This window comes from Cyprinus carpio, chromosome B5 (assembly GCF_018340385.1).
Source record: "Cyprinus carpio isolate SPL01 chromosome B5, ASM1834038v1, whole genome shotgun sequence".
Classification (NCBI taxonomy): domain Eukaryota; kingdom Metazoa; phylum Chordata; class Actinopteri; order Cypriniformes; family Cyprinidae; genus Cyprinus; species Cyprinus carpio.
Genome location: NC_056601.1, coordinates 27,498,112 through 27,525,405, shown reverse-complemented (window position 1 = coordinate 27,525,405; position 27,294 = coordinate 27,498,112). Strand labels below are relative to the sequence as shown.

The window sequence follows — 27,294 nt, the reverse complement described above, 5'->3', positions numbered from 1 at the left end:
TAAGCCGGGGGTGCGCACGCGCCCGTTTCTGCTGGTTTTCTTGTGGATAGGATGCTAGAAAGGGGACACATACCGTTGGTGACAGAATTATCTCATGTGTACACCCACAATTATGCAAATCGCGGTTGGTTAAAGGAATTATGAATGAAAAATCGATTGTGGTGTGTTTGTGACTGCTCGCGTGGAATTTACAGTATGACATTACTGTACGTCACCGGATTCGCTGAACGAGGTTTTGCAATTACATACGCACTGCTACAGTGCAGTAAAAGAGGCTTGTTGTATGGTAGGATGCCATGTAAAGCCACCTGTCTCTTTGCAGATGCACACATGCTAAAAACATTGGAAGGTCGATCAAGGATCTTCCGTTTCAGTTCGTGAAAGGCAATATGGCTCTCTACAATACACCATAAATGGCCGATCTGAAAGCTGAACAAACCATATAAGGCGATGTGAAGGTGCAGGGAAGAGTAATTCAAAAAAACTATCGCACATTTCCACGCTTATTGTCCAAAAAAAAAAAAAAAAAAAAAAAAAAAAAAAAAAATCAATTTATCACATGCCCATACATATGGGCATGTCGTCTCAGTATATGGGATAAGATGTATAAAATACCGTCTAAAGAAAAAAGCAATATATACACAATACATCTGTATATAAATATATTGTAGGCTATTTAATGCATTTTTAGCTAATTTTTAACATTAAAACAGTTATAAAGCACAAAATGAGCGAAATTGGAAAAGGAAAATAAAAATATCAAAGCATTGATTTGGCTGATTGAATTTGTAATCATTAATTACAACATAAAACATTCCTGACAACTTTCTCCAACCTGACATTTGTGACCCTGGACCACAAAAGACAGACATTTTTTGAAGCTGAATAAATAAGCTTTCCATTGATGTATGGTTTGTTAGGATAGGACAATATTTGGCCGAGATACAACTATTTGAAAATCTGGAATCTGGTTCTTAGTAATGCATATATTACTAATCAAAAATAAAGTTTTGATATATTTATGGTAGGAAATTTACAAAATATCTTCATTGAACATGATCTTTACTTAATATCCGAATGATGTTTGGCATAAAAGAAAAATTTATAATTTTGACCCATACAATGTATTGTTTGCTGTTGCTACAAATACACCCGTTCTACTTATGACTGCTTTTGTGCTCTAGGGTCACATTTATGGTTCTCATGCTGTGAGATTACAGTTCAACCTAATGGACCCTAGTGGTAACCTGCAAATTTAAAGAGCTATTTCTACCTACAGTAATTTAACCCATAAAACAATTTTGATTGTATACATTGATGTATATAGGTTTGATGTTATCATTTTGAGTATTCACTCAGTGTCCAAAATGAATGATTTGTCATACCGGTCAGTTGAATTGAGGAAATGTTTAGGCCATTTTTCCTATTGGCCATGCAAGGGTATTCTTGGTTATTTTTATTTTCAAATATTTTTGCCCATCTGACAATAGTATTTGACTGTTTTTCACTGTGTGTTTCTGAAAAACAGTAGCTATATATATCATCATGTCACTTACAGCCTCATATAGTATACTGTGTGCGTTTGGCTAGTGTCTGTTCCGCTCCAGTGAGCCTTTATTTTTATTTTATTTTTTTTGTCATTTTGTATTTTTGTTTTTTTTTGTCAAGGAATAGGTTACCCAAAAATGAAAATTTGCTCTAAATGTACTCACCATCAGGAAATCCAAGATGGAGACGTGTTTGTTTCTTCATCAGAAATGTAACATTACAACACTTGCTCACCAGTGTATCCTTCAGTGAATGGGTGTAGTCAAACAGCTGATGAAAACATCACAATAATCTACAAGTAATTTACACGACTCCAGTCCATCAGTTAACATCTTGTGAAGTGAAAATCTGTGTGTTTATACAAAACAAATCCATCATTAAAACCTTAGTTTCCATAATATCCATTATAATTGCTTTTTGAAAAAGTGACCTTTCGGAATCAGGAGAGAAATATGCACAGATCAAGCACAGTTTACAAGCCAAAACAGTTCTAAACAAATTTGTCAGTGGAGTTTCAAGTTTTCACTGGAGAAAGCGTCATATGGATAGAGGACTCACGTTTTGCCAAAAGCAACGGTTTGAAGTTAAAAATTAATGAAGTATTTTTTTCTTGCTTCACAAGACATTAACTGATGGACTGGAGTGATGTGAATTACTTGTGGATTATTATGATGTTTTTATCAGCCGTTTGTCTCTCATTCTGACGGCACCCATTCACTACAGAGGATCCATTGGTGAGCAAGTTGATGTATTGCTACATTTCCATTCTGATGAAGAAACAAACTCATCTGCATCTTGGATGGCATGAGAGAGTATTTTATTTCTTTAGTATGATGAGTATTTTACATAGATGTTGAGAATCGATACATTATAAACAGTGATGAAGCTTCAGCCATAAACTGCTAACTGGTGAGGTTCTAATTCTGATTCACAGACGTTTCACCTTGGTTCATGATGGTGTTGAAGTAGTTATGTTATAGCAAGCAAAATTAGCCAAACCCGTTCCGCTTATGCGTTCCTTATATAAACATTGTGAATGCGAACTGACTGCTTAGATCATAATTGTAGCAGTAACAGATGAAGTTGCGTGTGCTTGGATTGGTCAGGATGCTGTGTGACTGGAGCTGCAGCTTTGTTCTGTGTCAGATCACTGTGATTTGAGCAGGGTCGATACTTCCTGTGGGATAGATCGAGACACAGATAGTGGCTAAGATGATGACCTTGGGAAACATGATGGCGTGGAGAGGGCTGTGCCACTGAAATGCACTGATAAAATGAGAGATGTATAATGCATTTGTATATCTGACAATTCATATCTTTCACTTTCCATTCTCTGTGTCTTACTGTATTCACAATATTCACATGTTGTTTCTTGGCATAGTTGATTTTGTAAATCCCGATGACATTTATAGGGATTGTTCACCCAAAAATGAAAATTCTGTCATCGATGCTGTGTTATCAATGTTCTTACTATCTTTCTGTGCCTTGAATGTGGTAGTTGCATTGCTGGCTATGCAGGGTCAGAAAGCTCTTGGATTTCATCAAAAATATCTTAATTTGTGTTCCGAACATGAATGAAGGTCTTGTGGGTTCAACAACATGAGGGTGAGTAATTAATGACAGAATTTTCATTTTTGGGTGAACTATCCTTTCAAGGACACTCATTTATTGACTGTGTTAGTAAAAAGTTTGGACACACACCATTTGATGTAAAGGCTTATGCTTGAGATTAAGTTTGGAAAAAAAATGTACAGTACTACCTAGCATGAATTTAATTTAAAAACAAAGTGAGTGCATTTTGTACAGACCCTAATGAATTTTAGTATCGGCCCTGAAACTAGGCAAGGAATGGTCACTTTGAAAAAGAAGCTAAAGTAGTAAATTATACATATAATATTTTGGACACTTTGTGTTATTTTGTAGTTTTGATTACTTTAATATCTGAACAGCTCTTGCTGGCGATAAAGACAGAACAGAACAAAATGAATATAAAAGAGAACAAATGCTGTGGAATAGAAAACAGCATCAGACTCAACACATACTCAGGGGATCATCATATAGTGCTCTGATATGTTGTCTCATATATTGATTATATTGATATAACCTATAGAGTTTCATAAGAAAGTATTCACCCTCATCATTTATTTATAAGTCTGTTGTGTTGCAAAGTCTGTTTAAAGCATATTTACTAACAAGACTGAGCAGTAGGACTTTACTTTTTACTTGTCCCACCATAACATATTGTAAATGCTGGATTTAGCAAAGAGTTTTAATACCTGTCAGAAAATATGACAGGGGCCAAAGGATCTGTGCCACTAAACTACAGCAGTACATTTTTAGCTTCTCAAACAGATGTTTTGTTTATACATTCAGTGTTTCTTGGCCCTCAGTACAAGTTTGTCAACATAATACATCTTTTTATTATTATAGATTATAGTTGAACAACACCTGGCAACAACACAATGAGTCTCATTCGCTAATAATTACATCAACAAAGACAAAAACTTGTGGTATTTAACATAATACAATGTCTTAGACCTTTATTTTACATAGACCATATCTCACTTATCTTAACCCTGTTTTAACCTACTACATTTTTTCTATTGCCAAAAGGTAACAAATTGTGTTACACTGTATGGTAACAACTTTCTCACTTTTACCGTCTTTCACACTCTCTACGCCATCATTACTCCGTGGTGATAAGGCTTATTCTTAGCCTCAGTGATTTTTCAAATCCACTTACCTTAAGTATTAAACTTTGATGCAGAATTTGTGCAGCTCTGTTTGTGCTGCTGACATGAATGATACCTCAAATCATGCTGAGGCGAGATATGCTATTACTGTTCTAAGCGATTAGCCTTCCTTCATAAGGACGTATGCGGCTGGGGATTTTCACAAGGCAATAATCTTGATAAAGTGGGGGGGGGAATTCCACAAACTTGCATTGAAGGAGCCATAACAAGATACCGGTGCTCACACAGAAAATGGTACAATTCTAGTTCTTAAACTGATGTTTTGTTCTTCTCTCTCATTTTTCACAGCAATTTCATCCATTGATCGTATTGCTGCTCCTTTTCCCACCACTAAATGCTTGTCAAGAATCTGCTTTGTCATTTTTTTCTTTGTGTTTGTCTGTTTCATTTTCTGTCTTTCTTCTGCACCTGTGTAGTACACTACTGTATGCATTGTGATAAAATGAGCCCAATCCCTGATCACTACTGTCATTTAGGACAAACATGCCCTCCACACACACACACACACACACACACACACACACACACAGAGAGAGAGAGGGAGAGAGAGAGAGAGAGAGAGAGAGTGAGAGAGAGAGGTGTGAGACAGAGAGAGAGAGGAGAGAGAGAGAGAGAGAGAGACAGATGAGAGAGAGACAGAGGAGAGAGAGAGAGAGAGAGAGAGAGAGAATGAGAGAGTCGAGAGAGAGAGAGAGAGAGAGAGAGAGAGACAGAGAGAGAGAGAGAGAGAGAGAGAGAGAGAAAGCAGAATCAGGTTTTCACAAAGAGTCTCCATGAATAATAAATGATGTTGGATTAGTTTCTCACTGCCTGCCTATCTCTCCGTCTGCTAGTGTTCAGATTCCACACAGCAGGCAACAGTTAGAAAGGCCATTTATACACCCTATTAGTATAAAAAGCTTGTTATGCTGACAAAGAAGTTGAACTGACAAAGAAATCAAAATGGTTCCCAACTGTTATATAGTGCAATAACTGAGTTACGAGAGGCAAAATCCCATTTGTTTTATTGTCAGAGAAATAGCCTTCAGTGAACCTTTCAATATACACCTACCATTAGCTTCAGGGTGCTTCTCATTGGCATGCCCTTCTGTAGAAGCCACAAGTCAGTTTTTTAAACTTTACTAAACACACACACACACACACACACACACACACACACACACACAAACACAGCTTTTTCAGATTCCTGGTGGAGAACTGTAATCCAAAAGTTTTTTTTGCAGCCCAGAGTAGTAATTGTTGCTGTGGGATCATACCAAAAGAGCTCAGCAGTGGTCACTACCATGAAGTATGGCAAATGATGTAATGTCGTGATGTAATTCTTATATGTACAATCTTAAAAATGTAATTTTCAGGTCTTTATATTAGAGATACTTGTACACAGATTGTAGTTATGACTGAACATGGACTCGAACGCACTTGGGAGGACATGGACTCAAATTTTGGACATCCATGTCATGTGTAACATGAAAGATAAAAAATAACAACATAAAATTAAGATAAAAAGGCATAAACATCTCCCACTCAAACTTAGTTGATTAAGGACTAGGACTTGACTCGGAACAAGATGGACTTGGACCAAAAATACCTTTTTATTATGTTTCTGGATGTTAGTTGGATTTTTTTTATTCTAATTGCATCAAAACAGTTGTAAAAATTGTAAAAAAAATGTAAAAATTGCCCCAATTCCCTCTCTGTCATGAACACTTAATTTCAAGGGGCCTTACTGCCTTCAGAAACACAAGTGAACAGCCACGGCTGTGACTGGAGAATGTAATCACACTATATCTGTGCATGAGTGCATGTATGTTTTGATTCTCAAGCCAGCGTATGATGTACATTTAAGCCCGAGTCAGATTAAAATGAACCAATGCAAAAACAAAGATTGCCTCTGACAACAAAGTACTTGGCACTGAGGCAGCTTTTAATACAGGATATTTAGAAAACTGTCAACGTGTTGAAAATAAGACTGAAAACATTCTCATTCAATCATTCAGCCATGTCAGTGACATTAAACTTCAGTCATGCATTTCTAATAGTTTGATATTCTTGAAAAAAAGATATGAAAGTGTTTTTTTACGAATACAAAATATTCTTTATAGTATTCTTTATTCTATATGACTTTATAGTTAAGTATACTAAGAAGAATTCTGTTTCAGCACTGGTCTTTCACACCTTGGATCTGAAAAAGGCATACAGAGACCTACAACACACTCATTATACAGACAAATGAATATTAAAATAACTTTAAAACAGAAAGAATAGAGGCAGTTACTTTCTGTTTACTCTTTGAATTTTAGGTCTGAATCGTTTGCTGTGTATCACAATAATCCGTTGTGTCATTGCGTTCATGATCAGACGAGCCGCAGCTGCCACTGTATCAGCGCATGCCCTTATTAGCGTATCTTTTATTCGATGAAGACACAATATGTGCTCATGCTGGTTCATGTTTGGAGCACAGGAGAATGTTTACATGAACTTGAAACACGCTTCGGATATGAACTACTGTATGATCCACACAGTGAGTGTTATTAAACTCATCGCAATGTTCCGTGCAGAAAAGCCTCTCATGCTCGCTCCACATGTTGTTTAAATATTGTTACGGTCATGTTTACAGAGATAAACTGACTGTGCATTACCTCTTTCATGAGATTTAAATTATCTGCTGTAAGACGATCTCATGCATAATACAGTGCAGTGACTGGATCTTAAAGGGGTGGTTGATTGCGATTTCACTTTTTTAACGTTAGTGTGTTGTTAGTTAGTATGTTGCTGTTTGAGCATAAACAATATGCGGGAAATTATCAGCATGTTTCTCAGAGAATGGACAGAGTGGTGTGGAATAAAGGTAAATTATGTGAAAAATAATGCGTTTTTAAAAAAAAAAGAGGAATTAACATGTTAGACTGCACTCCATAAACACAATCAAGCTTAGAAAAAAAACAGTGAACCACCACTATAAGAGTTTATTCTCATGAATAATACTGAAAAAAGCTCAGAAAACTGATGACGTAGATGTGTACTCTCCAGCCAATCATCACTCCAGATTAACGCAGATACGTCACTTTTCATAAAATAACCACTTTTACCTTAATAATAGATATAATGAATGCTAAAGTTGTTTTCATTGATGTGCATATATATTAACATCTCAAAAAATGTGTTTTAGGTAGGGATGCACCGATGTATCCGCTGCCGATATTTATATAACAATAATCCGATGGTTTATTAATTAACTGCGGGAAGGCACTGAGCTGTATAATGTCTGTAGCATAATCCTAGCGCTGCTGTCTGCACTTTAATGCTAATCAAATAACAAAAGACAAAAGATTGCACACTATTCTTGACTAAATAACTTTTGTAACTTTCATAAGTGTAGTGGACCTCATCTGAATGATGACCAAAACTTTACTGATGTTTTATTACGTTTATTGCGTCCTTTTTCACTCCAAAAAAATCACCATAAGAGTTAAACAAAACACAGCATGAGAAGTGCACATTAAACTCTCTCTCAGTTGCATTATCAGCAACATACAGTGAATTACACAAAACACTTATTACAACTAACAGTAAACAAATATATACAGGAATCATGCCTTTTCGGGGGCTGCTTAATAAACTGACAAACTTTAAATCCGAAGAACTGCGTGCTTTCATTTCCATAGCTCCATAGACTAGAAAACCCGTCAAAATTAGAGTTCCACCTTAGTAAAGGAGATCTCATACATATTTAAATGTACAAAAAACATTAAAATGTATACAAAAACAAATTAGAAGATTAATCATAATAAAGACTGTTACAATAAAGAAGGATTAATATGTATTTAATTTATACAGTGAAGTGTTATTTTACATTTGTTTATTTTATTTCTGTACCTGAAAACGGTTAAACCTACCTAAAAAGCTCTGTTTATTTAATTTGTATCTTTGTTCTGTTGTATTTATGTAGGTTTATGACACTTTAAGAATGTTTTGTGAATCCGGCTCATGATTTCCCATAAGACTATAATAACACTCAACACAATGATGAGATCATGAAATGAAATCCATACTGTCTACAAAGCTGGACATATAATCTTTAAATCACTGAATGAGGAGGTTGTATCTGTGTTATATTTGGTGGTATGTGATTCCTGAACCTCTGATCTGTTGTTCTTTCTTTTAGATGACAGGAGATGTGTGTAATGTAAGCCAGGTCTCAGGGGGTCTGATGGTGGCGGTGTCAACCGGTCCGCTCTTTCTGTTCCTATGGGAATTACATGTGGATAGCTCAGTAAAACCACCCCTTCACTGCTGTATTTGGCATTTAAGGTCGCTCTCTGAGTCTTTTGAATCTCATGCCTAAAATTAGACTGTTAAATCGTCTGTTGGCATGAAGTAGCCTGGGTTTGTGAGAAACGAGCGATTGGAGATGAGTCACAGCGTTATGATTTCATAAAGACTGTGAGGAAAGCTGAGTGTTTAAGTCTCAGATAGACTTTGACCACCAGCATGAACTCTGGTCCACTTTGCGGATTTTTCTAGCCAAGAACTACTTACTCAGACAGGAAAAGATAGTTTGACTGACATGTTAAATGGCTTTTCATAGATTGCTTAATTTTTATGTGAAGCCTAATTGAAATAATTGATACAACAGAATGCAATGTAAAAAAAACGAATTGAAGTAGTTTTTAGTGTTGGGAGATATGCTCAGTTGTCATATCGTCCTAATATCAGCATGTGAGATCACAGAATTCATTGATGGAAAGTGAACCAACTCAAGCGTAAGCAGCCTAACATTTTTAATATGACAGAATTTTTATTTAATATGATAATTTAATAGAAAAATTGTTAGTTACTAATTATAAAGCTTACATTTCCTCAGTTATTCAAACTGCAGCTACAGAAAACTTCGGTGTTTCAGCGATGACTCATCCGAGCGCCTCTGATTGGCCATTGCATTCAACGGAAGTGTGGGTGATTGGTTATAAAGTGCAACACTGTAAAAATGAGGAAAAAGGAATATGACGGAACAAATAAGCCCAAATATTAATTAGATAGTATTACTAGCATAATAATAATAATAATAATAATAATAATAATCACCATCTTCCTATCGTCAAAGGCATCAGCAACAGGCGATATCTCTGACTATGGTCGATACACAATGCTATATTCTTTAGGAACAGGTGTTTTTTATTAATTTACTTTTTATTTATTTCCTTTTTAGTGAAATATGAAAATATGATGCATATTTGTAATCTTTCAAAGTTGCCTTTATTTATAGTACATTTTATTTTAAGGAGTCCTTGTTACAGTGTAATTATACAATTAAGTAATGAGTAAAATAAATGAACAACATGTACTTACCATAGAGTTAGGTTTAGGATTTGGTTTAGTTGCATGTAATTAGGCATAATTTACTGTTGTTATTATTATAGTAAGTACAAGTAAATAGGACATAAAAAGTAGTTTACTTACTCTTTCACATACACAACTTTGAAAATAAAGAGAATTCAGACTCTGGAGTCTGCCAGAATGTAAGTGCTTGTTATGTTTGTATGCATTCTGCATCAGGCGGTCTCTGAACAGACTGTGGGTGTGCCATGGCTCTGCTGCACACAGTAACTGTGTTTCTTCTCTCTGAGAGCATAATGATGTTCAGAGTCCTCTGCCACCCCTCTCTCACTCTCCCTGATGCATGCTGGGAATAGATTTGTGCCAGACAGTTGTGTGTTTGGTATCACTCTTGATGCTGTGACGTATGCTTTTGTTTCAACTCTCCAGTTGTTTGTTATTTATTACCCATAAGAGTTTGTTATGTGCACACAGAGCCTGCAGGGAAACATTGCCTCTCCCACTGCCACTGCATGCTGTCTTTTTTGTTCTCAGAATATTTTAAAACATTAGGTAGTCTTGTAGTTAAAAGGAGCTAAAGTAACAATTTTGCATATGTCCCATCCATTGTTAGTGAACCCACAATTAAAGAGTGTGAAGATTGCAAGTACAGTGCCCTTCACTAATATTGGCACCCTTTGTAAACATGCGCAAAGGCGGATGTGATAATAAATCTGTTGTTTATCCTTTTGATCTTTAATACAAAAAAAAAACCCTGTCATTGAAGTAAAAAAAAATCTCTTTGTGAAATAAATGCATTCTCTAGTTGATGTTGGCCACAATTATTGGCACCCAGTTATTGCAACGTCCTTTTTCCAAGATAACAGCTTCGAGATTTTTCCTATAATGCCTGAAGAGTTTGGAGAACACTTGATAAGAATTCAGAGACCATTCCTTCATACAGAATCTCTCCAGACCCTTCAGATTCACAGCTCCATGTTTGTGCTTCTTCTCCTCAGTTCACCCCACTCATTTTCTACTGGGTTCAGGTCAGAGGACTGGGACAGCCATGGCAGAAGCTTCATTTTGTGCTCAGTGACCCATTTTTGTGTTGATTTTGATGTTTGTTTTGGATTATTGTCCTGATAGAAGATCCAACCACAGCCCATTATAAGATTTCTAACAGAGATTTTCTCCCACTTTTAAATGTCTTACTTCAATGATAGGTTACAATTTTGTGAAATTTTTAAATGAAAAATCAAAAGGATAAACAATGGAGATTTATTTTCACAGCCACCTTTGCTCATATGTACCAAGGGTGCCAATATTAGTGGAGGGCACTGTATTTAATGATCCATTCAATATGAAAAAATGCAATGTCGTCTACTATTGTATGTAGAGTACATAGAGAATATGAACAGCTGCTGTCTGATCAGCATCTATATCTGTGAAATTTACTATATATATATATGTAGAGTATCTATATATATATATATATTTTTTTTTTTTTTTTTATATGTAAAAACAGAAAAAGAAAAAAAAAGTTTCAATTGATATTTGGTATAATGATAATATACTAAATTACTAAAATCTGAAAAGCCACATAATGAATCAGAGTTCATCACAAGTGGTTTTTCATCTAAGTGTCACACATAAACTAATGCAATAAACAATAATTTAACCACATAAGATGTAACATAAAACTCTAATGTACATAACTGTTAAGAAAAATCTATATGGAAAAAAAATATTTCCATAAAAATCCATCAAATATAAATTATCACAGAGGATTCCAGGACAGTCAATAATAATAATAATAATAATAAATTCTTTAAATTCTAAACTGACTTGTTCTTTTTCACTTCCAAAAACTGTGCTTTTATTAGTATTTTATTGTAAAATTACACAAAGTGTCCTGATGTATTACAGTTTTCACCATAAAGAGTAGGGAACTCACCTTAAACCAATTAACTTTTTTGTTGTTGTTGTTGATATTAAATAATGTCAGATAGGCCTATATTTTACATATTTCCCCAAATCACATGAAAGCTGGGATAAGTTGGCCAGGTTTTTATCTGAGCAGTGGGGCATTTTCAGTTTTGTGCAACAATAACTATATTAGTAAAGGTTTCTATTTATTTTCCCAGTAACACTTTAGTTTAGGAACCAATTCTCACTATTAACTAATTGCTAATTAGCATGCAAATTATGAGCTGTTTATTAATACTTAGAAATTACATATTAATGCTTTATGCTGCATGACCATATTTTAAATCCCTTAATCCTACCCCATACCTTAACTTAACAGCTACCTTACTAACTATTAATAAGCAGAAAATTATGAGTTTATAGAGGCAAAAGAGGCATGGTTTATAGTGAGAACTGCTCCCCAAACTAAAGTGTGACCATTTTCTCTATAATATAATATATGACAAATCACCAGACTGTATTGTAAAAAGCAATTGCAATTATTACCTCAAAGGGCGCATATGATTTAACTAAATGAGTTTTGTTGGTATAAATTAATGTTTTGATTTAGTTACATAGTATCTAAGACTTACAGTACTGTTACAATATAGTGATAAATGCACACTGATCTTCATCATCTAACTCTTATATTTCTGTTTAAGAACAGATATAAGCCTATCCCCAAAATGTTTTCCAGACACTGATAATTACACTCCGAAAACATGAGCTCTTGGTAGCACATTAATGTATCATATAAGACAGTCATTTTAAGAGAGTTTTAAATATTTTTATGAAAACTAGAAAAGACAAAAATATAACAGCATTATCCGGTTGTAGATTTTTTGTTGTTGTTGTTGTTTTTTTACCACTTATATATAGATCAGTGGTTTTTACTCAGTTTTTGTCAGCAGTATTTGTCTCATAGAGGCTAATGCAGACAGTGCAGAAGCATGTGCAAGTAATCACTGTGGACTTCTACCTCAGTTTATATGCAGCTGGGAACTCCTGAAAGAAACACAGAACAGAGAAGCTGTCACAGGGAAGTGCAGACAATGAGCTCACCTTTAGCAGGCGACAGCAGAGGCACAGCAACTCTCCTCAGGCATTGCCTCAGGATGGGATAGAAGGCTTTCTGAAGTCTAGAACTCTGGAGAATCACTGGTGCAAAAAATATGTTGAACTGTTGCTGTAATTTATTTGGGATTTCTATCCAGGAGCTGACACAACCCGAGAAGAGTGATATAGCAGTTCTGAAACACTGCAGACCTGTTGCAGTTTTGTGCCTTGATTATGAAATCATCTTACTAGCAGACTAGACAGTGTCTCACATACTATTATGCTGTAATTTTTTTTTTTTCCGAAGTTGTAAATCAATAAAGATTATTGAGGTAAGTTTACAAGAAATTATTTACTATTTAAGTTTACAAGAAATTATTACTATTTCAGTTTTTCTACTTCAAAATTTCACATTTAATTCCATGTGTTACTTGTCATTTCTTTGTACTTATTTGTGAAATTTACTAGCAACTTCTGAGTAAACTGTTGAAGTACGTGGACTATGAATTGATATTACCTGATATCCTTTTGAAAATCTGCAAGCTTTTAGTTTTGGTGAAAGTTTCATTGTCATGTGTAAGGACTGAAACATATACTATGCAAGCACACTATTGTTTAAAGGGGCTTGATTGTGTATATGGGGTAGGGGTTACACAGACTAGTCGAGTAGTCGAGTGATCGACTACTTTAACCACTAGTTGGCGCTGTCAGAAACAATCGACTACTCGAGCGTGCATTAACCATAATGCGTGCACAGTTTGCCTACAACGCAAATTATAGGATTACAATATTGCGTGTAGATGTTACTTTCTATCACTTTATCTATGTTACATGTAAAATTAAAATATGTAATTTAATAATTAGGGACGTGCCCGAAGCCGAATACCTTATTCGGAATGGCACGGATAATGGCTTCAAAAACTAATAACGGACCAGGAATAATTCTGCCTGAATATTCGGCTGAGGCTGGCACACTGCTGTTTGCTAGATAACAGTTGTGCCAGGGGATCAGCGCAATATTATACACAGAACTCTAAAGTCACGCAATAATGAGTGTGTGAAGTGAATGAATATAAACTTTATGAACGAAAAGAGTGCAAATCAAACACCGCATTAGTGTTGCCTCTCCGTGCATCTCTCAGAAATCAGAGCTTGGCGAGGTTAATATCACCTATAATAATACATCATACACGGTCTATTATTTGTATATATTTAAAAGGCAATGATTTAAACCTTAGGCTACGAAATTATACATGAATGAATGGAATAAGCACAGCGCGCTCACCAATCAAACAGCCGCGTTGCGCGCCTCAGTCTCTCCAAAACCAAACCAGTTCTATCTCTTAAAAGTAGGCTAATAATCAGCTTAGATGCAGATACATTTTCTATGTTTGCTTCTTTATTTTTTTTGCTGGTTTGCGTGGCACACGCACATTTGTTTAGAAAGTTCAAAAAGACTCGCTTTGAGAATTCTGCATAATGAAAATGTGCGCATTGAATTAATTCAGTCGTGTTCAAATGATCACTAAACGTTTGTCATGACGTCTCTGCTTATATGATTAATTTATTTTTAGAAATGAATAATTATTTTACTTTAACGCAGCATATTTGTTCAGTGATAACTACAAGGAAAAGGATCATAACGGTCATAACGGTCTTATCAAGTAACTGTATGACACATGGTTTTATCCGAAAACAGATACTAATAATTTTGTGACTGTTACAGATACAAATACTGGTTACATAAAAATTTAAATATGTTATGTCATAATTATAAAGTTTTTTACAGTTAACATATGTTATGTAATTGTTACATTAGGGTATTAATGAATTAGTTAATTAATAAACGTTTATTGATAAAAACTATTTAATGTGTAATCATTTACAATAGCATGAACCACGAGTAGTCGAGTAACTTGAGTATTTTTTAAATAAGTAATCGACTAGCAGAAATCAGTAGCCGTGCAACCCCTAATATGGGGTGCAGTCTAACGTGTTGATGCTTTGTTTAAAAAAGAAGCATTTTTCTAATATTTACCTTTATTCTACACTGCTCTCTCCCTTCTCCGATAAATGCTCTGATGATTACCTGGTTTTTTGAAGCCCCTCCCTCAGAAATACGCACTGGGCTCAGATTGGTTAGCTGGCCTGGTGTTTTGTGCCAGTGCGCGTCACGCCCGTCACCTCAGAAAGTGCTCCGGTTGTATTGTAAACAGTGGCATCGTCAGTATTGCTTATCAGTTTGAGCCTGATGGAGACCCAGAGAATATTAATGAAGAAGATTGTGCCGAACCTGTGCAAGAACAGCTCTTACAGGACATTTCAGAATGGTATGTTTCTTTGTTTGTTGCTGTCTAATACTTTTAGATATGCTGTTATTTGTAAAAGCTACTGCTTGTGGTTTTTAATATACAGTTTTATCCTGATTAAAACTGTAGTACAGCAGAATACATGATTGCATTGTAGCATTTTTGTAACAGTAAGAAATGTTTGCCAGCAAGTATTGCTCGCTACCATGGCAACCATGTACTGATGTTTAACGCGTCCATGTTTAACGCTTCTTGTAGATATGGGAAACACATCTGTCTGTCTATACACATAAAGTGTATAATTGGAACAGTGACGAGCTGATGATTTGAATGAGAGAGACAGAGGGAGAGAGAGAGAGAGAGAGAGAGAGAGAGAGAGAGAGAGAGAGAGAAGAGAGAGAACAGGATTAAGAACCGTTGCTTTAGAACATTGATTTTAAAACTTGTGAATCCATTAGAATCATTAGAAGACATAATCGCGATTCATGTATGACTAGATTTTTTCGTGCACCCCTGGATTTGATGGCATGGAAACAACTCTTCCTCTTCTCTAAAGCAGCGCAGCATGGCCTTGCCTCCTTTGTTGCATGTTCCCAAGGGCAAGGTTTATGTAAAATGCTGGGTTTGTGATGTCACCAACCCAGGAAGTAGCTCATTGTAGTCGCTACAAGCCATTTTAATAGGCATTAAACTGCCATAATTTTAAAAGACAATATCTCCGTTTGCATTGAACTTTCAGCTTCATAACTTTGCAGATCAGCTAAAACAGCAGCATTACACACTAACAAAGTTTAACAAAAGTGAAATTGCAATCAACCACCCTTTTAAGTGTTTGAGGTCATATAAGATTTTTTAATGTTTTTGAAAGAAGTCTCTTCTGTGCACCAATGCTGCATTTATATGTAAAATTACAGTAAAATCAGTAATGCAAATATATGTAAAATTACAGTAAAATCAGTAATATGGTGAGATATTATTACAATGTAAAAAAAATTGTTTATATAGTTTACGTTATTCTTGTGATGCAAAGCTGAATTTTCAGCATCATTACTCCAGTCTTCAGTGTCACATGATCCTTCAGAAATAATTCTAATATGCTGATTTTCTGCTCAAGAAACATTTCTTGTTATTATCAATGTTGAAAACAGTTGTACTGCTTCATATCATTGTGAAAACCATAATACTCCATTTTTTTGTTTGTCTGTTTTTGTTTTTGCAAAATAAAAGTATACATTTCTTTAAAAAAAAAATCACCAAACTTTTGAACGGTAGTGTACATATGTAAATTTTTTCGAATTATTAATAGATTACACAGAAAGCAAGCAGCAAGACAATATTAAAACATCCCCATCCAATTTAGTGATTAAAACTGTCACTCACCCCAAGTTGACAGTTTCACATGACTTTGAGGCATACTCGTAATCTTGATTACATTAATTATGTGGCTCTACTGCAGAGTTATTGAACCTCTGAGCTGTTAAGCTCATTAGAGCATGGACGGGACTGCAGACGGTCTTTACATTAGCTCTGCTTATACTGATGGTCTCCGTTGTAACAGTGATAAAGTAATAAGCCAGCGTTGTTGGCAGGCTGCAGCGATGAGGGAGTTGAGCTTAAATACCTTGGAGGCTTTTAGGCACAGAGGAGCGTTAGGGAATGAAGTCGGAGGCAGTTTGTAATATTATAGATGCAGGAAGTTTATATCAGTTGCACATGTATTGGTCATGACAGCATTGGCAAAAGTCAAAGCTTACAGTGTTTGAGTAAACACTGTAAGCTTTCAGTGATGCAATTTCAGTGATGCATTATGATGAATTTCCCTCGACAGCCTAGTCATTTCAACAGGCTACCAGAAAGTTACACAGAGTTAGTTAGTTGGAACAGCTAGTTAAAGCCAATGAAGCATGAACTAATTTTTAGTTGTTAAACACTGCAGTGTGCTATGACTGTGTACACTTTGCTGTTTAGGCAAGTGTTTTTGTGTGAGTGTGTGTGTGTGTTATCAGTATGCATCAGGGTTTTTCATCTTTCGAAGCTTAATGGAGTTGGCCAGCACATTTGCACAAGCCTCTTTAGGATTGGTTTTATAACTTCAATCTTTATGAATCATGTGTTTTTAGGCAACACTTTGCATACTGTATTAGCTCCTCCGGCATTTGCATCTCTCTTTGCTTTGTTCTTTGAAACGCCCGTGAATGTGAGCAATAAAGTGTGTGTAAATATAATGGGTAATAATTAGACATGCACAGAATCTACACACATTTTCTCTACTAATTGTGGTAGTAGTGACACTCTACTTTTAGTCCATGTATACATTTATCTAAATTTTTGTCCAATAAAATACCTCTTGAATAACAAGTGTAAAAAAATCATAGTTCATAGTTTGGATGTAAACCAGGGGTCATTATTTAAACATGTTGCTATGCATGGCCATTCATAAAAGTTTTCATAAAATTATAAATTTTTTATCACTGTGATTCATGTTATCCCATTATAATACAATCACAAATTTGCTTGTTTGATTACAAGATGACCCCCCTTTTTCCAGATGTATCTTTAGGAAAAAGCCTTTTTGAAAACAAAATCTTGTGTTTTACTAAGATTTTTTTTTTCTTAAATTATTTTCATATTGCATATTTTTCCTATTTTAATTTTTGTTTTGAAAGTATGGTAAATACTGGTAAAATGTACCAACAATCACATTTAAAAATGTACACTTTTAGATATAACACTAAAATAACAGGTAGGCCATTTGAATTACAGGCCTATAACATTTAGTATATCCATCTAATAGTAGCCTACCAAAAAAAAATTAACACTAGAAGTGAAATCTTATTGTAGTGTTGAATTTTGGGTTTTTTATTACGTTTTAAAATCACTTACAGAGGTAGTTTGTTCCCATCACGCCAACATGACAGTCACAACTCATGCCGCTGTAAGCTTTTCTTTTTCTTTTGTTTTCAAACGCGATCTTTACAACACGCTTTACATTACGTATTTCATGGCACACTCGTTTTACACGTATTTGGTACCACCTATTGTTGTGGTTGTATTACTGACATGTCAAAGTAAAGACCCTGAATATAAGACAACCACGTTTTTTCAGATGTATTTCCAAGAAAAAAACATTGTCTTATACGTACGGTCAATACGGTAGTAACATAAAAATTGTGAAGAATCTCTGTCATAAAGAGGTGGTTGATTGCGATTTCACTTTTTTAACATTAGTTAGTGTGCAGTGTTGCTGCTTGAGCATAAACAATATCTTCAAAGTTGCAGCGCTGAAAGTTCCCTGGATGGCGAACCCTGGTGGAGAATCCTCCAGCACCCCTGGTAGTCAGATTGGGTGGAGCAGTCTGACACAGTCCTATTATCGGTCTTAGCTTGCCCAGATCTCTGGTCAGCCCCTGTATTGGGCTAGGTGTCCATATGGCTTGATTCCCTTCGGGTGATTCCATATGTGTATTCTTCCATGGTAAGGTTCCCCTCTCCCGTTTCTTCCCTTGCCAGATGATTCTGTCAGTTTCTGCTGGCAGTCACTCCATCCCTACCCTCAGGTAGGACCTGCCTCAGAAACCCATTCCTTATGTAGTACTGCCTCAGGCCTGGTTCAGTTCATATCAGTGTCTCCCTACGGGTAGGATGTGGCCTCCATAAGGACCTTCTCCAGAAGGCTCGCTTCCCCATCATTACTGCCAAGCAGTACCAGCATACAGTAAAGACTTGAAGTAGTCTTTTATTAAAGGTTCAAATCCCTTTTTGTTGTTTTTTTATTTTTATTTATTGTAGATTTACGTGATATTCAAAGATACAATTATCGATATCGTTTTAATTTAGTGTGTGATGATATACCGTTATTAGCGATAACCGCAATATTTAAAATGAACAGTTCTCTTATGATAACACCACATGTAAATAGTCCATCGTAAGTACCTGGTTGAGCTCCCAGGTGGCAGTATTGTGCCTTAGCGCTGAAACCTGTCACACAAGAAGAAGACGGAGTGCTGCAGCTACTCTGAGGATAGCCGTGTTCGGCAAAGTAAGTTGCCATTATTTTACTAGTCATAGAATGGGAAACGCTATATTAACCTGTTAACAGCGGTTTTCTGTGTTCATATATTTAAGTAAAGGGTGATTATTTTATTAATTAGTGCATTTTTTTCTTTAGTCTTATTTTTTTTTTTTTTGCAATCAATACGGCCTGCGCGTAGTAACACTTTATTTCTTTGTTCAAATCTATTAACAGTTACACGATTAAAACTGATATTGAAAAACTAAGTGACAACATTGCTACATTAAACTCTGTAAAATGTTAAGTTGGTCGCAGTGCCATGCACTTAATGACTAATCTGCGGTCATTCTTCAATAAGGTTCATTAGTTAACATTAGTTAATTACATTAGTTAACGTATAAATAACATCAATAATAATGAACAGTATTTCCACAGCATTTATTAATCTTAGGTCATGTTAATTTTTTAGCATTTACTTATGCATTAAAATCACAAATTGTGTTTGTAAACATTAATGCACTGTGAACTAACATGAACAATGAATGACTCTATTTTTATTAACATTAACAAAGATTAATAATTTGTGTAATTCATTGTTCATTCATGTTAGTTAATACATTAATGTTAACAAGTGACATCTTATTGTAAAGTGTTATCACTGGCGGTGGTAAGGTTACGACGTTTGCATAGCATTTGTCTGACACGCGGCTGCTTGTCAACAAATTTTAATGCCATAGGGTTCTGACGGGGTTCTGGTTGTGGTGCTTTCCATGGACCCCTAATGTCATCATCGACATAACTCAAAGTGACCGACAGATAGGGAACGTCTTGGATACGTATGTAACCCTCGTTCCCTGATGGAGAGAACAGAGACGTTATGTCCCCATGCCACAACCTCAAACCATCGCTGGTTGCCAGGGACAAGTTCTCGGCTCTTCAACGTAAAACCTGATGAGTGGATGCACCTGTAGCCTATTTATACCTGTCTGCACGGGGAGTGGCTCAGGTATGCAAGATCCACTAGCCAAAATTCATTGGCGTTTTCTCTTAAAGTCAAAGTCTCCATTCCCTCCATCAGGGGACGAGGGTTACGCACATAACTGAGACGTTTTTGTTAATATTTAGAATTTTTTTTTTTCATACTAATTTTCATTTTTTTAAATATTTACTCATTTTATTTCATTTATATAAATTTTTATTAATTTTATTTTGTCAGTATAGTTTTTATGAAGTTTTAAATGTAAAAGTTTAGCTTTTATGGAAGCCCGTTTCTGCCACTGAATAAAAACAACAAAAGTAATTGTGAGTTTTTATTTCACAGATCTGACTTTTTTTTGTGCAATTGAGAGTTTACATCTTATAATTGCGAGTTATATTGTGAGATATAAATTTGCAACTCTGACCTTTTTTTCTCAGTCAGAATTGTGAGATGTAAACTCACAATTGCAGACATCCCAAGTCTCCCGGAAGTCCCGGGAGTCTCCCGCATAATGATAGCGGCTCCCTGATGCCCGCAAATTAGTTAAAATCTCCCGGAATCTAGAGCCAGCGAGCAAAAGCGAATGCGAGACAGAGACTGTGTTTCAAACCATGTATTGGCAGAGAGGGAGAGGGAGCGAGAGACCTTGCGTGTGTGTGCTAGTGTGCGTGTGTGCGAAGCGTATGTAAGACAGAGAGCATCCTGATTGGCCTGTCTCGGCAAATCAACCAATCAATTGTCAGTGTGGGCGGGCTTTTATCTCTTCTCCCGAACCAAATTAATCAGTTATGTCTATCTAGTAACAGGAGCACCATGGCAGAGGGAGAGTGCCACAAAATAAAAACAAATTAAAAAACCAAGTATAAGAACACATTTTACGGCAGACTACACGAGAGTAGTAGTCTAGTGTTGTAGTGTCAAACATAATGACAATCTTGCTCGCTGCACTATTTGTAACAGCGACTTCAGCATTGCCCATGGCGGGTTAAATGATTGCAAAAGGCATTGTTGAGGTGAGTTGACATGTTTCATTTCATCTGCATATTATTCTCCTATAGTTTGCCAAGGCTACATGAAAAACAACAAACTCCTTAGACCTTTTTAAAGTTTCAATGGAAATAAATAAAAGCAGTTGTAACAAGCAGCTGTATATAAATAATAAAAGTTCTACATATTTAAACATAATTAACGAAATAACTGCATAGGCCCTTATAGAAAATATTTTAATGCTTTGAACCATGTTCTGTGGTGAAATTACACACTGGGGGTGGGGGGGGGGGGGGGGGTCTTCACCTCCCTGAAATGACTTTTTTGCAGGTTGGGACAGTAAAAAGTCAGAATTCTGACACACACACACCACACAGATTCGGTGGTTTACAGGGACTCTCCACAGGCATAATTTTTTAACTGTACAAACTGTATTTTCTATCGCCCAACTCCAACCATACACACACACACACACACACACACACACACACACACACACACACACACACACACACACACACACACACACACACAGACACATATATACATACAACAGTTCTTTCTGGTTCTTGAATCAGATTGGCTGATAAGAATGTGATAGAGTCATAATAGAAGACGCCCAAATTCACTATAATTTTAAAAATAACACAAGTTTTTGTATCACGGAATGTAGTTTTAAGAGCTTTTTAGGCAACAATGTACTGTACTGTGGTTTGTTAATAAAGATAATGTCTATTGGAAAATTTGCTTAGATGTTTTCTGAGATGTGAGCTCCAGGGTGTCAGTGGCCATTCAGCATTCATAAACCTGCACAGAGCGCCACACCTTGGCCAGATCTTCTGGAATTTGCTGCTGGCTCTATAGTGGTTAAACATGAGATATAATTTGTTTTGGGAAAATCTAAAGTTTCAGTTCAATTCAATTCAAGTTTATTTGTATAGCGCTTTTTACGATACAAATCATTGCAAAGCAACTTTACAGAAAATTAAGTTTCTACAATATTTAGTAGTAGCTTATCAGTGATGACTGTCAGTTTATGTGCATACAGCAGAAATGTTCAGAAAAATCAATAAAAGACGTAAACAAACAGACGATTAACACTATTAACATCAATTATGCGATCAAACTTATAGCAAAATGTGGTAGTTCTGTATGTTGTCTCTGGGTTAGCATCATCTGAGATCCTCTGAGGGGCTGGCATCATCTCTTCTCAGGTGTTCTGTAGGGTGTAGTTTGGTCTCATTAATCTATTTTTTATTGTTCCAGAGCAAATAGTTTTGGGTGATGGCAAAATCTCATCATGTTATATTTCTAATTCAATGCTGTATATCAGAGCGCTGCCTCTGTACGTTTGACTGAATTGCCTAACAACTTTTATGATGGCTGTTGTAGTTTATTAAATATTATTATTCAATAAATAATATTTAATATAAAAATTGTTGTACTTAATAGTATTTAATATGAATATGAGATTGAGCTGAAGAATGCTGTAAGCTAATGAAGCAACTCAACGTTACTTCACTACAAGTTCTAAAGTTACGTTTTGGAATTAGTTATGGAGGCTTGGGCTCAGCTGTTAAACTGTTAAAATGAGATTTAAATCTGTGGTGAAAGGAAGTAGTTCAAAAGAGGGATTTTAAAGACACTCCATTGTTGTTTCTTATGTATTTACTCATTCATGCCATCGAACTTTTGTATAAATGCAATATCACACTCGTAGCTGTGAGATATGGCTGTATATCGGCATGCTGTGATTACCTACAGCACTTGTGCCTACAGCCTTACAGCTATTCACTGTAAGAGAATTCTACTACAGAATCGCAAAAATACACAAACTACATACAATTTAATGTAATTAATTACCTTAGAGTACAGCAGGTTTATTTGCTTAAAGATAACCCCTTCAATACTGTTTCAGCAGGAAGTACGTCAGTAAAGGAAATAAAAAGGTGCTTGTCAAGCACTTTCATGAGGCTTTTAAAATGAGCTGAGAAAAGTAGACTCTGTAGAAAGCATCGACAACTGAAAGCATCATCAAATTAAATATTTAATACAGTGGATTTCTGTGGCTGCAGATATTGTAGTAATGGGTACTTGTCCCAATGTGTGTGTGTTTGTGTGTGTGTTTAATTATATATTTCCTCACAGATTCTTTGAACAATGGTGTTAGTTCCCACATACTGTATTGCCTCATTACTGTCATTATAGATACAGTAATATACCATAAATGCAGTTTATCATAAACAGCAGTTTTACAGTTTATCATAAATTGCAAAGTTTGGTAGACAGTAAGAAAACTTTCTCAAACGTCAGTACATATTATCTTGGTAGTTTGGAGGAACTGGATAACGTTTGTGACAATCAAGTGAATAACAGACAGGATTAAGATGATGACAGAAGTTACAGATAATTTATATTATAGCTGAGAGCTGCATTTTTTATATGTTCATACTCTTATCTCAGCTTAAATGCAAAGACAACTAAATAAACCATTTGTAGGTGGATTCCCTGAAAAATGTAAAAACATGATTTTTGGCAATCAGTTTGAGATCAAATCAGGTCCTCTCCTTGGATTTGACACGGGTCACATTGCAAATTAAATTATCACATTGCAAATTCACCTGCAAATGTTCAGTTATTATAATATTCTTATGTTGTATTCTGTGTTAATTTTATCTCCATATTTGTGTTTTTGCACTTGTCTGTTCCAGCATTCTCTCTCAGTCATTGTGCTGTTGCTGGCTCATTGTAATGTGATCTTGCTGACTGTACCTCCCCTCTCCCCTCTTTCTTTTCTCAATCCTGCTCAGACTTTCTGTCTGATCTTGATACAAACAAAGCCTCAAGTCACTTCAGTTGGTGGCTATCTTAGCAGCACCTCCAGATAAAAATGCTGTAATGCAATTCCTGTCTGTTCGAAAGAGAAAAGTAGAAAATATCCAAATCTGTTTGCCAACCTTAAAAGAGTATTAGAAATGGGGCTTTTGCTCAAAACAGGCTGAAAATGCATTTACATTGTTCTGAAAGCACACTTGGAACCATATATTTTTCAGGAAACTATGGTGTATAAATTATAAAATAATATAATCTGAGAAACATTAATTCTAACCTCACATACTATTTAAGATATATAAATAAGGTAACTGGTTTTCCTCAAGGGATAGATTACCCAAAAATGAAAATGTGCTAACTGTCAGGCCATCCAATATGTAGAGTATTTTCATCATAGGAACAGATTTGGAAAAATTTAGCATTCCATCACTTGCCCACCAAATGGATCCTCTGCAGTGAATGGGTGCTGTCAGAAGTCCAACGGCTGATAAAAACAAGTAATCCACACAACTCCAGTCCATCATTTAACACCTTGTGAAGTGTTTCTTACAAACACACAGTTTTTGGCTCAACAATATGTTAATTGATGACCTGGAGTGGTTTGGATTACTTATGGATCATACCAGCTGTTTGACTCTCATTCTCACGGCACCCATTCACTGCAATGGTTTCATTGGTAAGCAAGTGATGTATTGTTACATTTCTCCAAATCTGTTCTAAGAAGAAACAAACTCATTTACAGCTTTGGCCTGAGAGTGAGTAAATTTTCAGCAGACTTTCACTTAGGAGTGAACTATTCCTTTAATTATAAGGTGAGACATACCTGTATTAAGAATTGTGATTTTTCTGCCAGTGGCATATTTTGTTTTTTATACATGTTTTATGTTATGCAATCAGGTGTTTTATTTTCTGAGTACTAGTGGTAATAAATGTTGTAATGTTTCAATCCAGCTGGGTTTCATACTTACTTGAGCTTTAATTGTGAGAAGTCTTCTGATCTTTAATTTATCCTCTGCTTCAGTGTGCAGCTGCAGACGAGAGAAAGACGGGCTTGAAAGAGATGAGAAATGCATGAATCAGTTTACCCTAAGAACTTTCTTCAGGGTCATGTTGTATCTTGTGCCAAATAAATCAGAATTTTGGTTTGCGTTTGTAGAAATTAGAAGTCTTTTTGTGCACACTAAATATAATTCAAATCTGCAGAATGTGGTTTGAGTATGTGACTCATTCTCTCTTGTTCTCTCTGTAGAAATATCGGTATCAGGATGAAGAGACTCCGCCCTTGGAGCACAGCCCCGCCCACCTGGCTCACAGCAAGAGCGCCGAGATGCTTCACATGAGTGATAAAAACCTGGCTGCCATGGACTCCATGCACAGTTATGCCCCACACACACACATCTCACCAATAAAGGTACAGACACACACACACACACACACACACACACACACACACACACACATGCAAACAGACAAACAAAGGATTAATAATACTGTATGCTTCTCAATGTAAGATTTTATTATTCAAGTTTTGCTGTTTTCTAAGCTTAGGAAACATAGTGGAGTTTTGAGTTTCTATTCTATTCTATTCTATTCTATTCTATTCTATTCTATTCTATTCTATTCTATTCTAGCTTAGGGTTAGGTGATATCTTATCGTTTGCTATATACCGGTAAAAATTCTCCCCACAATAAGAATTAGTTTTCCCATGATAATAACGATAAAGCCTAGTTGTTGACATATTTTTATGTGCAGTTTTGCATGTGTATAAGTCTGTTTACAAACCTACTAACTTTGATCAGACGTGGTTTCATATCACAGAATGAGTCAGAAATCATACTATTTCATAGTATTATATGCAGTGATAAAGGCTATGTCAATTAGCATTGCAATATACTTAATCTTTATAAAAATACCCAAGATTGCTTGAAGAAGACAGCTAAACCATATATTGTCGCAATCATATGTTTATTGTCTTCAAGTTTCCTCAGCTAAAATTTCTCTATCTGCATTTTATTCAGCTACAGCGATAACAGAATACTTTTGTCCATATAAGGGATTTCCTGAAGCGTCTTCAGTGAAATAACTTCTGTAATGCATATGTGGAGTTTTTGCACAAGGGCACCCTCCGGGTTCCAGTATGAAATAGTCATTCAGTTATGGGTGTACTCAGTAATGCTCACAACACCAGGGTAAAAATAGGAAAGATAATACTTTTCTCTAAAGAAACAGGATTTTTTGTCTCTTAGGCCCCATTTACACTGCATGGTTCAAGTGACCCAATTCCGATTTTTTCCTCTCACGTGGCACAGATCGGAACCAGGGTAAAAATATAAAAAAACCGCATGGATGCCGATTTTATCAGATCGGATTCAGGCCTCATTCATATGTGGTAATAAATCGGATATGAATCGGATACGTGCATTTGCGTGTGCCATGTAAGCAGTCGGATATTCCCCAGTAAATGCGAGTCGTACGTCATTAAAAAAGTGACGTCAACTCAGGTGGACACACCAACTCACATGACTTATTATAGGCAGCGATGGAGGACGAAGGATACACACAGTGGAGCAATGCCAAGGTTTCATGTCTTTTAAGCTTTGGGGCGAAGAGACAGTGCAGGCAAAAATGCAGGATTGTTACAGAAATAAATCCGTGTTTGAAGACATTTCACGAGATATGGGGAGGCACGGTTTTTTTAAGCGCTTTTTTTTTCTCCGCCGCGCCGTACGAGACCAATGTTTTGCTGAACTTTTCAAAATTTGTGGAAAGCAAAACACTGTATAATATTATTTATCTGCATATTGTATTTCGTGCTGTTTTACTTCCTTTTCCGGGTCAGAACGTCTAAGTTTGGTCGTTTCAGCAGTGTATAGTGTAAATGCAAAAAATCGGATACGGGTCACTTTTAAAAGATGATGTAATCGGGTCGTCAAAAAAATCGGATATAGTCAGAAAATCGGATTTGGGCATCAAGACCTGCAGTGTATGTGGTGCCTTAGTTGATGCATTAGATTGATTGATTTGTTTTCATTGATTTTGTTATTTGATTTTGTTATAGAAATGATTGTGATATATTTTTAAGCCCATATCGCCCATCCCTACTACAACTACAACAGTGTTATTTTAGTATTATTTTTATATTGTTATTCATTAAAATTTTAATAAATTTTCACTTTTTAATAAATATTGCGCTACAACTTAAGCATATTTTACTTCAGTTGGTTGCCAAACAGAAGTTTTTTTTTTAAAGTTAATTTTTTATCTAATATTTATATATTTTTAAACCATTTTATAATTAATTAAACCATTTTTAATAGTTTTAGTGATCACACTTTACTTTGGGACCACTTTTCATTAACTATGACTTTTGCCTCAATAAACTCCTAATTTGCTGTTTATTAATAGTTAGTAGGATAGTTGTTAAGTTAAGGTGTGGGGTATGATTAAGGGATCTAAAATATGGTCATACAGAATAGGGCATTAATATTGCTTTATAATGACATCTGAATCATATTGATAATAACCATTGGTAT

At 35.6% G+C, this 27,294-nt stretch overlaps 1 protein-coding gene across 4 annotated transcripts in view; it reads left to right on the top strand.

Annotated features, from left to right (window-relative positions):
- Nucleotides 1-27,294, top strand: part of LOC109079802 (disks large homolog 4-like) — a 159,698-nt gene that overhangs the window by 52,558 nt on the left and 79,846 nt on the right. For all 4 annotated transcript variants that reach the window (XM_042725123.1, XM_042725125.1, XM_042725120.1 and 1 more), the window contains exon 2: nucleotides 25,010-25,171. In XM_042725123.1, coding sequence (XP_042581057.1) covers nucleotides 25,010-25,171 — 162 coding nt within the window. The remainder of the gene's footprint in view (nucleotides 1-25,009; nucleotides 25,172-27,294) is intronic.